General features: G+C 36.8%; 2 protein-coding genes across 2 annotated transcripts in view; one reads left to right on the top strand and one right to left on the bottom strand.

Moving 5' to 3' along the window:
- Positions 1-15000, bottom strand: part of LOC143039933 (cell adhesion molecule 2-like) — a 298444-nt gene that overhangs the window by 270467 nt on the left and 12977 nt on the right. The window lies entirely within an intron of this gene.
- LOC143040106 (uncharacterized) lies at positions 2055-4355 on the top strand. The gene is made up of 3 exons (XM_076210797.1): positions 2055-2454; positions 2621-2780; positions 4250-4355. The coding sequence occupies exons 1-3, from the start codon at positions 2151-2153 to the stop codon at positions 4353-4355; spliced, it is 570 nt and encodes a 189-aa protein (XP_076066912.1). The 5' UTR covers positions 2055-2150.

Here is a 15000-nt window from a genome sequence, read left to right as displayed (position 1 = left end):
CCTTATTTGAATATGGGAGTAGCATGAGCTAGCTTTCATTCTCTTGGGACATCTCTGGATATGATGGATTTCTTGAAAACAATTTCTAATGGAACAACAATCACATTTTTCATTTCCTTTAAGATACATATATATATATATATATATATATATATATATATATATATATATATATACATATATATATATATATATATGTATATATATATACATACATATATATATACAGTACATATATATATATATATACATATATATATATTTATATATACATATATATATATATATATTTATATATACATATATATATATATATATATATATATATATATATATATATATATATATACATACATACGGAGAGGGGGGGTCGCCGATTAAATGAAGCGGCCTTGCTGTGGATGTGCTGTGTCTTGCGACACTGCTTCTGACCCAGGGCGGTGGGCAGGGTGCAGGGATGACCCGTCATCCAGGAGGTGCTCAGATGAGAGGGAGAGTGGGAGGGGTGTGGAGTGTATTTGGGGATGAAATGGGTGGGAGTGTTTTTTATGCCTTTCCCTTTTTGGCTACCTCCCTTGGAAGGGGGAAAAAGCCTTGGTATATGTATGTATGTATGTATGTATGTATATACATATATATATATATATATATATATATATATATATATATATATATATATATTGGAAAACTGTAAACACCAAATTCAATTGAGGGGTTTATTTGCCCGACGATTCTTTTCATACCCCCTGAAGACGATTTCTGGACGAGAATCGAAACGTCGGGCAAATAAACCCTTCAATCGAGTCTGGTGTTTACAGTTTCTCCAATATAGATCCTAGATTCCAGATCTTCTCTTACATATATATATATATATATATATGTATATGTATGTATGTATGTATGTATGTATACATATACATATACATATATATATATGTATATATATATATATATATTTATGTATATATACATATATATATAAGAGCACATGTCGTAGCACATTAATAAAATAAGACTTGTCGCCCACTATCGGAAAATAAGTTTAGAAATAAATATACCTGTATTTCGAAAACTTTGTGTGGTTCTCTTCAGCAGGTAAATACACAAGATGGGGTAGTATAATACATATACAGAAAGTTGGCATACAGTGAGAATGGGTATACCGGTAGAAGGCTCAAGTAACATGACCTGAGTGGAGTGACCGATGGCTGTTTGATTCCGGTCCTGTGACAGTTGATAGCAATCTACAGTACTGACTTCTAAAGATGTAATTCTCCCTACCTTTCTTAACATAGAAACATCCTCAATTAGCAATGTAATCACTATATTCAGGCGTGTAATGAGAAGTATTAAACGTTTGAATTATAGTGTTTCGACTATAATTGATTTTGTATGATTACAAATAGTGAACTCTAAACAGAAAATATCTTAAAGAAAAGAACTTATGAAAAAAGAATGTACGAATGGTCATCTTTACTGAATTATGCACCAGAGAAAAACCTTCCTATACGAGGGGTTATCGTATTTTTTTTTTATTATAACCCGGATGTTCTCTTAAGTTTGTTAATTTTTTTTTTTTACAGATAGTGCTAGATGTCACTAACCTGCAAAATGGAGAGTAATGGGACTCGCAGCGTGATTAAGCTCCTGCATTTGAAGGGTTACAGTGCCTGGCAAATCCATGATGAAATACAGATTGTCTATGGTGATGATTGCCCGTCATATGGTACTGTTGTGAAATGGAAAAGGAATTTCCAAACTGGCCAAATGTCCCTCACAGACGAGCCAATAACTGGACAACCATCACTCAAGGACAGTGCGGCCACAGTGAAAAAAGTGGAGAATCTGATCCTGAAAGACCGACGAGTAACCATTCACGTGATCATGCATGAGACTGGTCTTAGTTACGGCATTGTGTGGAAAACACTGTATAACAATGAAAAAAAAACGGAAATGAGACTATCCTTTTCTAGAGTTATTTTTTGCGTAGATCACGAATATAACATCCGTTTCTTTCTGTGACCCTCCAGTTCTTCGTAAATAGCAGTGCCCACAATGTCTATCTGAACGGTATTTTTTGTTGCTTTTACCATTTATATAATTTTTCACATAGCTATGTGTTTTTTTTCTTAACAGGATACAGAGTTAAGATGCCTAGAGAATGCAAGAATTCGCCAGACAAGTTTTGTTATATATGTGGATCAGTTACATTAAGGCAATACAAGAGACAGTTGACTCAATGTGTAAAGAAACTTTATGAGCTGTACTTTGGATGTAAAGTGGGTGACCAGGACAAAAGCTGGGCACCTCACATATGTTGTGTCAGGTGTACAAGTTCCCTTTCTGCCTGGGTGAAAGGCAAAGGGACTGGCCTCATGTTTGGCGTACCAATGGTCTGGAGGGAGCCAAAGGACCACTCAACAGATTGCTACTTCTGCTTAACGGATATTAAAGGTGGGTGTTCAGTGTTTATTTTTTACTGTTTTTATATATATATTTTCAAGAGATGTATCAATAAAAAAGATCGAAATACATAATAAGTTGCACTTCCACTATTTTTGCACGTGATCACAACCAATAGTATCCATTTTTAGTCTGATTTTATTTTATTTTCCTGCAGGTCGCAACAGAAAAGGCAAGAAATCTATCGTGTATCCAGATCTTCAGTCTGCTATTCGCCCAGTTCTACATTCAAGTGATATTCCTGTACCACAGCCGCCCTCTGAACTACCAAGCGATGACACGAGCAACTCAGACGATTCAGAATCTCAAGATGCAACGTATACGACACAACTTGAATCTGATAAGAAACCACACCTCATCACCCAACCAGAACTCAATGATCTAGTTCGTGATCTAACACTTACTAAGCAACAGAGTGAACTCCTGGCCTCACGTTTGCAACAATGGCACCTGTTGGATGAAGAAGCTCGAATTACAGTATTTAGGAAGCGTTCTGCAAATCTACAGGATTTCTTCACTTTGGAAAACAACTTGACTTATTGTAATGATATCAGAGGCCTATTCAGTGCCCTTGAGCTGTTCTATGAACCCAATGAGTGGAGGCTATTCATAGATGGATCCCTTTAAAGCATAAAAGTAGTTCTGTTGCACATTGGGAACACCATGCCTTCAGTTCCAGTTGCTTACTCAGTCATTTTAAGAGAGACATATGAGAACCTTGCTTTTATTCTAGACCGCATAAGTTACAAAGAGCATGAGTGGTTAATTTGTGCAGAATTGAAAGTAGTAGCCATACTTAATGGGCTACAAACTGGATACACCAAATTTATGTGCTTTCTTTGCAAGTGGGACAGTAGGGCCAGATCAGAACATTATATACGCTCAGAATGGCCATCTCGGGAATCTATGACGCTTGGATGCCATAATGTAATTCATGAGCCACTAGTTAAGGAGAAAATCATTTTGCCACCACTGCATATAAAACTAGGCCTAATGAAGCAATTTACCAAAGCACTGCAACATAACAAGCCATGTTTCCAGTATCTCAAAGGGATCTTCCCTAAAATTAGTGATGCCAAGATTAAAGAGGGTATATTTGTAGGCCCTCAGATTCGCAAGCTTATAAATGATGAGGACTTTGAGGCGACAATGGATGAACCTGAGCTAGCGGCCTGGCATGCATTCAAAGATGTATGCAAAGGGCTTCTGGGAAAGCACCAAGAGTCCCAGCGAGAGCGTAAAGTGGAGAGGCTAATCAAATGCTACCAAGATCTCGGATGCAATATGTCACTGAAGATACACTTTCTTCATTCTCATCTGTCCTTCTTCCCAGAGAATGCAGCAGATGTGAGTGATGAACATGGAGAGAGGTTCCATCAAGATATAGCATCAATGGAAAACAGGTACAAGGGAAAATGGAGCCCTGCTATGCTGGCTGACTTCTGTTGGAACCTGAAGCGTGACACGCCTGAGACGTCTTATAAAAGAAGAAGTAAATAATAGATTGTAGGTTAATACATCATATAAAGCTAACAAACATGCCGATTCATTATATATTAATTAAATAAATACAATGAAGACATTTAATCTGACTTTGGGAGCAAAATACATTTATGGAACCTTGGAAATCTCTATTAATTGCATAATTATTAAAACAGCGATTTACAAAAAATTGTGACGTGGCATGAATTTTTTTTTATCAAATTTGAATTCAGCACACTGAACTTCATAATAAAACGCACATGAGAACTATGTTTTTTTCTTAATCCTGAAATATGTTGTACAGTGAAATTATTCACAACGAACTGCACATGTCTAAGGTGTCAGAAAGCTGGGTTCCACGCTTACTGACTCCTCTCCAAAGCCAAACACGGCGTGACCTGCCCAGGTAGATGTTGACTCTTTTGAAGCAGGGTGGAGAGGACTTCTTTGGTCGTCTGGTAACTATGCACGAAAATTGGATCTATCTGTATTATCCAGAGACTAAAAAGATGAGCAAGGAATAGAAACACACCACGTCCCCTCGCCCAAAGAAGGCTAAGGGTACAGAAGTCCGCAGGGAAGGTCATGTTGTCGGTTTTTTGGGGGGACTGTCGTGGAGGCATCCTCACAGACTACCTTGCAAAAGGTCAGACCATCACTAGCACATACTATTGCACACTTCTAAACAAGTTGCTAGATACTCTGAAGAAGAAACGCCACGGTATGCCCACTAAAGTAGCCCGTCTCCTTACCCACAATGCACCCGCTCATTCATCTCAAGCTGCGGTTGTGGAAGGTGATGTGGCTATGAAATCTTGCCGCATCCGCCCTATTCTCCCGATCTCGTCCCAAGCGACTTTTTCTTGTTCCCAGAGATCAAAAATCAACTGCGGGGCCGGCTATTTGATGACACAGAAGACGTCATTGAAGAGGTGGAACAGTGGTTTTTTCAACACAATCTGAGGACTTCTACAACAGTGGCCTACGGAAGATCAAGAAACGATGGGAGAAGTGTGTGACTCTGGACGGTGACTATGTGGAGACTTCTTAAGGACCACAAATAAAAATGAAGTCTCTAACTCGTTTACTTCATGGTCATAATTAAAGCTTTACGATATCCCCTTATGGACGAGGGCTTCACGTATTAGTTACATGATATATAAAAAAGTAATAGTAATTCTTAACCCATACAGGCTATGTGGGTTAATAAGTGTTTTTCTTATTGTACTCAAACAATTCTATTCAGATTAGAGGAATACTTTATCATTTGTTCATTAAGGACTTGTCTCATTTAGTGATTTTGTCCCAAAATCTTATCTAACTCTCAGGGACTTCTGAAATCTTGTTGTAGTAACAGAAGCAGGAGTCTAACCCAGGAGGCGCGTAGCTGCGACCGAAGTCGTCACCTTTACTTTATGCGCTTAAACAGTTGGGGCAAGTAACATACATTCACTGCTGGGAATCGAAGGGGAGTGTGGGATTCGAACCCACAAGTAAGCGAATACGAGAATTGCATGCATTGGATTACGCCACCATCGCACATAAAAGTACACAGATCTGTAGGTTAATTTCTTAAAAAAATAGAATCATGTGTCATATGATAAAAATCATCATTTCATTACAATCTACATTAACGAGGGAATGGTTTTCATTACAACTGTAATCAAGAATCTGCTGTAATTTATTTCGTAATTTGCAAAGTATCTAAACAAAAATATTATACATTTGCTGCAGCGATATAAATCAACATTTCATTTCACGTCGTATGCATATGTGGCTTTCTAGGCTTTGACATCGTCTCGAAAGTACTTATTTGGCTATGCCTAAACGCTTTCTAACATCAGCAGTACATATGCTTATATATAGATATTTGTATTTCATGGTTTCTGTGTTTTTACTGCAAACATCGATTTATTAAGAGCCAACGAAAATTGCTGAAGAGGTGAAACAAATAAGATATAGTGAATTTTCACGAACATAGGAACTGATTTATCATTATATGATATAAATATATGAAAATATAGAATAGAATAAAATGAAATCTAGCAGAGTAAAATAAAACCAAATAAAATAAAAGGAAATAGAATAAGGTGAAATAAGATGAATTATTTTAAATCAATTTAATATCACTTCAAATACGCTACCAAAAACCTGAAGAAACTAAAAAAAAAAAAAAAAAAAGTGACATAAATTGCTAGTAGAAGCAAGGATCAAGACAGATCCAGGAAAGTGCTAATATATATTTGTACATTACATGGGTGAAGTGGAATTCTTGTACGATAGTAAATGAATGTAGTGTGGTGTACCCTACTCCACGTAGTGGGTGGAATATTTCATATATTAGTAAAACAGGCAGGGAAATCAAAACAAGACTTCAAGAGCATAGAAAGGACATTAAAACTCACAAAATCATTAATTCGTTGGTGCTACATATTAACGACCATGCTACCTATTGAAATGGGACAAAACATGTCCTGAACGCAGATAACATATACTGTATGTGTATATACATACAATATATATATATATATATATATATATATATATATATATATATGTGTGTGCGTGTGTGTGTGTGTGTGTAAATATATGTATATATATATATATATATATATATATATATATATATATACATTCCTGTATAATACAGGGATATATATGAGCAGATTGTCTCTTATGTATACTTTGTTGAAATCTATTACCAATTATAGATTTATTTTCTGTAAGGTATTTCCATTCTTAATTTAGTGCAATTCTATCTTATTTTGAAAGTAAGTTTATGGCCTCACCATTATTTATTTTTTTCCCACTAGTTCGTAAAAAGTACAAAACCCTTCTTTGGTTCGCTTGTTGATTACTCATTGGGTGTGATGGTCCTATTTTGAAGGTTTTAACAGATTTTTTTTCTTTTTTTTTCTGAATGGTGCTTCGATATTTGTTCCATTTTCTACGACCATGCGTTCCCTTATTGGGATAGGTCACGCGCTTGGTGGGGCACAGTGTCATATGCTTTGGTTACCTTGTGGTGAGTCCCACCGTATGCGATGGGAGAACAAATATGTTTTCAGTTTGTATATTCAGATCCGGGATCAACACTTTTATGTATAATGTTTCCAAAATTGGCCACCTGCGGCCACCTGCCTAAAAATCAACTCGCAACCACCAAGCATTGGCGTTCTTCATTTCATCGAATCCAGGGATGTCACCCGACTAGTATGTATAATAGGTTAAACGGTCTGAATAGATTATTATCATATGATCAATACCTATATTTGTTTTACTAAGAGCAGCTGCCTTATTGACGTTATATCTCTCATCTCATAATGTAAAGCCTACTTTATTCTTTGTTGGTTCATTTGTAATTCAACTTCATTTACAACCTACAAGCTTTTGGGAACATAAAAAACGTTAATCATTTTGTACAATACTAAGTAGCATCTTGAGTCTGTTATTTTTCTCAGCTCTCCCAAGTTCCTCAACATATGAATCTCCTCCCATGTTTCTTTGGGATTGAAGTCTCTGACTGAAGACGTGCATTGAGTTTTTACTCAATGCATCAACTGACTTACATCATTATAAACAGTAAATTTTAACGTCTGAGTTCTGTAAAGCTGGTGAGCTGGTGCAAAACCAAAATTGTTTTTGAGTTGCATTTTTTATATCTTCTAACTACAATCTATACTACTCTATCATATGAACTGCTGATTTTCCCTTTGTTATGAGTAATCCTTTCAATAGATCAAAAGAGTCTATTTTACGTAATCTATAATTTCCTTTATTTCTGCAGCACAACAAGTGGTAAGTGTGTTACTGCTGCACGATTTTCTCTCGGTCTTCGCTCAATTCTAAGATATCGTAGTTGATGCTCTCTAGTTCTTTCATCTTCAACTTGTTTTCTTTCCCAAAGGTTCTCATATTGTAACGTGTAGATTCTTATCTTCTTTAGGTTGTTTAATGTTCAAGTGCAGTGTCATCCACAAACAACAACTGGCTTAGCTCTCGCTTCCTTTCACTTTTACTTACCAGCTCCAAATCTCTTGTCACCCTCGAGTTTACCTCCCATACTAATCAAACTTATGACGAATTCAACAATTATAGTATTACATAACTCTGGCACAGCCTTCAAATAATTTCCTTTCTCCATTTGCTACCTTATCACAATCTCTACTAATCAACTTCAGCATCCTTCCTCCTATCTCATATATCTGTAACGCATCCCAAAATACCTTCCTGCCAACCTTGCCATAGGCTTTTTCCAAATTAATGATAAATAAAACCTTCTCGTAAATCAGCCTTGATATAGAAAATTTGGGCCACACGCTTTTATCATTTAACGTTACACCGCTCTTCCTTCAGTTATACTGGTCCCCTCTTAACCCTCCCAATTAACACCCTCCCACTCCTCTTGTACATTCTCCTCCATTAAGCAACCTGATTAGCCACTCCACTATATCTGTACTTCCTTCCTTCGTCAGAAACTCCACGTGGCATTTATCTAACCCAAGTGCCTTGCAATCTTTCATAATTTTCAATGCTCTTTGTACTTCCTCTCTTCCTTGTCATCTTCTTTGTACTTCCTCTCTTCCTTGTCATTTTCTTTCATCAATCATTTTACTATTCTCCCACTACCACAATCAAAACTTCCCTAACCTCGTTTATATTCAGCAAATCCCTGAATCAATTTAACCATCTTCCCATTACCTCCTCCATTTTAATAAACAACTGTCCGTCTGCACCTTTTACCATATCCGCCATACCTGACCCACCCCGCGATCTTTTTACTTCTTTCCAAAACATATTTCTATTATTTTCAAAAAATCGTCATCAAATACCTATACCGCATTATATATGCACTCCTCTTTGTCTCCCTCACCTTGCTTTCATAGTTCAAATTCTACTATACCACCATCTTCACTCCTTCATCACATCACTCACTGTCTCTCTTCCTTCTTCCCTCTCATCTCCTTTATCACACATATAGTCTTTGCGCACTTTATCAATTCGTCCTTAAAACATATCCATTTATCTCCTCACTTCCTCATCTTTTCTATATTTTTTCAGCTTCTATTATTTTTCTCTTAATATCTCTCTCTCTCTCTCTCTCTCTCTCTCTCTCTCTCTCTCTCTGTCTCTCTCTGTCTCTCTCTCTCTCTCTTTCTCTCTCTCTCTCTCTCTCTCTCTCTCTCTCTCTCTCTCTCTCTCTCTCTCTCTCTCTCTCTCTCTCTCTCTCTCTCTCTCTCTCTCTCTCTCTCTCTCTCTCTCTCTCTCTCTCTCTCTCTCTCTCTCTCTCTCTCTCTCTCTCTCTCTCTCTTTCTCCCTCTCTCTCTCCCTTTCTCTTTTCCTTAACATCTCTGTGCCACTTTCCTTTTTAATCCTCCACCATTTTAGCTTCTCTCTAGATTTTCCTTGTATCACATAATGATCTCACAAAAAACATTATCTGTCAGAATCTTTTAATCCATTTCTTATACGCACCCTATTCTACAGAAGTCTCCGTCACCTTCACCTTGTGGTTTGCTACTACTTTCTTTTTCTACCTCTCAAATGCTTATAATTTAAATATATATATGTATGCATATATTCATGTACACACACACACATACATATCACTAAGTACACGTGATAACAATACTTGCAGACGCCACTTGGAAAATAAAAGAATTGAATACCGAACGTTTTCGTCTTTTCAAGACATCATCATTGTACAAAGAATACAAAAAATGACCAAAGGTCGTAATATATACATAGCGATAGAGGAACTGGGAAGGTCCCATGTCCCCGACTCCAGAAGAATTATTTACAATTTCTTTAATAGTAAAATTATCTAACTTGTGGAAATCATAGGTCAAATTAATATTATATTCAAAATCATTTTTGATGTAACATGATTCAATTGTGTTTCTTTCTACAATTTTGGAACAGGATGTAATATCTTTTGTATTTTGCCAATCAACATTATGGGGAAACTTTTTGTGGACGAAAAGTCCACTTGACATTTGATCCGTTCTTATATTGTATTTATGTTAACTAATCCTTTTACAAAGGATTACAAAGGCGGAGCACGCCGACAGGAGACCTTTTGGTCCATATTTAAGTCGGATGTAAAAAAAATCATAATAATAATAAATGAATAAATAGATACTATAATAATGTAAATAATAAATAAAATACATAAATAAATGCATAGGTATAGTTGAATAATAAACAAACAGGTAAATAGTAAATAATAATAGAATGACATATAACTAATAATAAATGTCTTTTCCTGTTTGGCCTATGTACTTAAAATCACGTACTTTACAAGGTATGCTGTAGATGCATTCTTCTTTGTTTTTATAAGTATTTTTAATTAGATAGTTCTTAACATTATTGTTATCATTAAATATCACCTGAATACTAAAGTTTTTAAATAAATGAGGGAAAGTGATAAAATTTTCATGGTATGGGAATTGCTAAAATGTTCTTCAATTTAAATTTCTTTACTTAAGAAGTGTTATAGTATGTTCTTATGGATTTTCTTTTGCTATGTCTATCAAATGATTTAAATATTTTAAATTCTGAACAATCTCATCACTAAATTTCACTTCATCTTCAAAATACTAAGGACAGCAAACTCTAAACGTTCTCGTGAATATACATAAAAAAACAGATAACTTGGTATTCTGATGAGGGTATGAATAGAAATGAATGAATGAGAGAACATTGGTTGGATTTCTATAGATATAAAATTTAAAATATCTACCACACCAACGAATACTTATATCTAAAAAATGGCAATATGTTGTTCTCTTCTGACTCGACCGTGAATTTTAGAGCACGAACCAAATTATATATATATATATATATATATATATATATATATATATATATATATGTATATATATATACACAAATATATATATACATATATATATATACATATAACTATATATATACATACATATATATACATACATATATATGTATATATATATATATATGAAAAGAAAAGGTAGTAGATACACTCGGGCTCGAGCAACAACACTGTATTCCTGACGTTCCGACTACAAGTCTTCTTTAGAAAAGTAAAAAAGATAAGAAATATAGTGTTTTCGCTCCAACTAGAGTTTCTCCACCTCCTTTCTAAGTCATATAAAATATATATATATATATATGTATATATATACATATATATATATATATATATATATATATATATATATACAAGTATCACAATACAAACGTGGATACACCGATATATTGAACACCACTGGAGAAGTAAAATTTTTGTAATCTAAGTGCTTTCGTGATATTTTCACATCTTCAAGGATGGCAATAGAAGATCTGAAAATATCATGAAACCACTCGGATTACAGGAATTTTTCTGTTCCCTGTGGTGTTCAGCATATATATATATATATATATATATATATATATATATATATATATATATATAGATATATATGTATATATATATATACACATATACATATACATATATATATGTATACATATATGTGTACATATTTGTATGTGTATATCTATATATACATATATATATATAAATATATATATGTGTGTGTGTATATATATATACATATATATATATATATATATATATATATATGTATATATATATATATATATATATATATATATATATATATATATAAATCTACACTGAATGGTTCCCAGCGATCAATTGATATCTTTATTCAACCACAAACAACTTTTAATTCCATGACATCGCAATCGAGACTGAAGAATCGCTCGATGGAGACTTTTGGTTGGAAATTGAAACGTGGACGAGCCGAGGATTCGAACCCAGCTAACCCGTAACAAAGTTACAGTGACTTAAACCAATGCGCTATCAAGAGAGATAGCATTGGTTTAAGTCACTGTAACTTTGTTACGGGTTAGCTGGGTTCGAATCCTCGGCTCGTCCACGTTTCAATTTCCAACAAAATGTCTCCATCGAGCGATTCTTCAGTCTCGATTGCGATGGCATGGAATTAAAAGTTGTTTGTGGTTGATTAAAGATATATATATATATATATATATATATATATATATATATATATATATATATATATATATATATATATACATGCATACATATACCAAAGGCTTTTTCCCCTTACATGGGGGGGGTAGCCAAAAAGAAAAAGGCATAGAAACCACTCCGACCCATTCCATTTCCTATATATTCTACTCCCCTACACCTTCCTCCCTCCCTCTTATCTTCGCACCTCCTGGATGACGGGTCATCCCTGCATCCTGTCCACTGCCCTGGGTCAGAAGCAGTGTGGCAAGACACAGCACATCCACAGCAAGGCCGCTTCATAAATTCGGCGACCCCTCCTCTCCGTCCCCTCATGCAAAAAAGGAGAAGACGGGGAGAAATCCCTTCGGGCTGCCTCAATTTTTTTTTCTCATACATACTTTCCTCAACCCCCATCCCCCACCCACTCCCCCTCATGCATCACAGCATCATTTATACACAACCCTTCTCCATTCACCTCTATCTTCTGTTGTCTCCCGTCCTTCCTCCACAAACATTCCTCTCTTTAGTAATGCCCCTTTCACCCTATCCATCCATCTCATCCTAGGACGCTCCCTCATAGTCACTCCTTCCACCTCTGCCTTCCACACTTCTTTTACTAATCTTTCTTCACTCATTCTTTCCATGTGTCCAAACCATCCTAATACCCTTTCATCAACCCTATCTCCTAACTCCTTTTCCACCCCTGTTCTCCTCCTCACCTCCTCATTGCTCACTTTATCTAGCCTAGTAACCCCTATCATACTTCTCAGACATTTCATCTCAAACACATTCAAACTCCTTCTCTCTTCTTCTCTCATGTTCCATGTTTCTGCCCCGTACAATGCTGTTGGCACAATCACTACTTCATATAACCTCCTCTTAGCATCCATTCCCAGTTGTCTATTTCTCATTACACTTTTCAATCCGCCAAGGCATTTACTCGCATCTCTCAATCTACATTCTACCTCCACCCCCACTTCTCCCTTCCCTGCCACATTCGCACCCAAGTATCTAAAACTATCCACTTTCTCCAGTCTTTCACCCTTAATGCTCACCTCCAGCCTGCTGTCACTCTCTCCCCTTGTACATATCATCACCTTACTTTTACCCACATTTATCTTCAGCTTCCTTCTTTCACACACCTTCTCAAACTCTGTCACTAACTTCCTCAATCCCTCCTCTGATCCTGCTACAAGCGCAGTGTCGTCAGCAAACAACAGCTGGCTCACCTCCCACTTTTCTCCATTTTCTTTGATCATCTCCAACCCCTGACCCACTACCCTTGCATTCACCTCTCGCACCAACCCATCCATGTAAAGATTGAACAGCCTGGGCGACATAACACATCCCTGACGAAGTTACACCTTTACCTCAAACCATTCACTCTCTCCATTTCTAATCCTAACACACGCTCTACTACTCTCATAAAAACTCTTGACTACTCTTAACAGCTTTCCTCCTATCTCACAAATCTGCAGTACCTCCCACAGTGCCTTCCTGTCTAACCTGTCATAAGCCTTTTCCAGATCCATAAAAGCACAAAAAAACATCCTTGTATTTTCCTATAGCTTTCTCACATATCTGTCTTACCACAAAGATCTGATCTACACAACCCATACCTGTCCCAAACCCACACTACTCCTCACCAACTACTCCCTCCGTTCCTCTTTCAATCCCCTCAATCAAGACCCTCCCACAAACCTTCCCAACTACACTCAAAAAGCTGATCCCTCTGAAACTACCACACTCACATCTGTCCCCCTTTCCCCTGCAAAACGGAACCATACAGGCACTCCTCCAGTCCTCCGGCACTCTACTCTCTCTCAAACAAACATTAAACAACCTCACCAGCCAGTCCACCATCACTGCACCTCATTTCTTCAGACATTCTGCATGGCATCCATCCAGACCAGGTGCCTTACCTGCTGTCATCATCTTAACAGCTGCTTTTACTTCATCCTTCCTTATTACTCCTCCATTTTTCTCACTCACCACGGTCATTTTCTTAGCGCTTCCCACTGCAACTACCTTTCCCTCCCTATCCTCCTTCACATTTAGCAACTCCCTAAAGTACTCTGCCCACCTTCCTCTCAAAGCCTTCTCTTCCATTATCATCTCTCCATCTGCACCTTTTACCTTTTCTTCTCTACTTGATTCGCCTCCTTTTTCTCTTTTAATTTCCTTCCAAAACATCTTTTTATTGCTTTCAAATTTTTCTGTCATACTCTTACCCCATTTCACATCTGCTCTCCTCTTTGCTTCCTTTATCTTATGCTTAGCTTCCCTTCTCTTTACTTTGTACCTCTCATACGATTCCCTCGTCCTAATTTGCAGCCAATCTATGAATGCCTGCTTCTTCTCTTCTACACATTTCTTTGCTTCCTCATCCCACCACTCACTACCCTTCCTTCTTTTTCCTCCCGCCCTCCTTGTTCTACACACCATCTTTGCACACCTTATGACTCCCTCCTTGAACCATCCCCATTCCTCCTCCACTCCTAATTCTACTCTATCCTTTACTCCCTCCCACTCATCTTTCAGTTTCTTCTTAAACTCACTCTCCTTTTTTTCCTCATTTAAGCAGTTCACTCTAAGTACCTCCCTATCTTCTGCCCTTTTCTTTCTCTCTCCACCTATTCTCCACTCTCATTTTACTTTCCACCAGAAAATGATCTGATATTCCCCCAATCTCTCCCCTTAAAACATGTACATCCTTAACTCTTCCTACCATACTCCTGGTCACCACTATATAGTCCATTAACGCTCTGTCTGCCACCCTTCCACCCACCACCCTCTCCCATGTGTACTTATGCTTGACTTTCTTCTTAAATTTGCTATTATCAACTCTCTTTCAAGACACATCTCCACCATTATTTCTCCACTATGGTTTTTACCTGGAACTCCATACCTCCCAATCACTCCGTCTATTGGTTCATTTCCTACCCTAGCATTTCTCCCTAATCCCTCTATGCACTCATTTATATCTACCCAAAAAGCCTCCCTTTCCTCTACGCTCTTCTCACTACCAGGTC

Source organism: Oratosquilla oratoria, chromosome 27 (assembly GCF_046742065.1).
Source record: "Oratosquilla oratoria isolate Oo_2021 chromosome 27, ASM4674206v1, whole genome shotgun sequence".
In the NCBI taxonomy this organism is placed as follows: Eukaryota; Metazoa; Arthropoda; class Malacostraca; order Stomatopoda; family Squillidae; genus Oratosquilla; species Oratosquilla oratoria.
The sequence above is the reverse complement of the archived record's forward strand: the minus strand, read 5'-3'. Positions and strand labels throughout refer to the sequence as shown.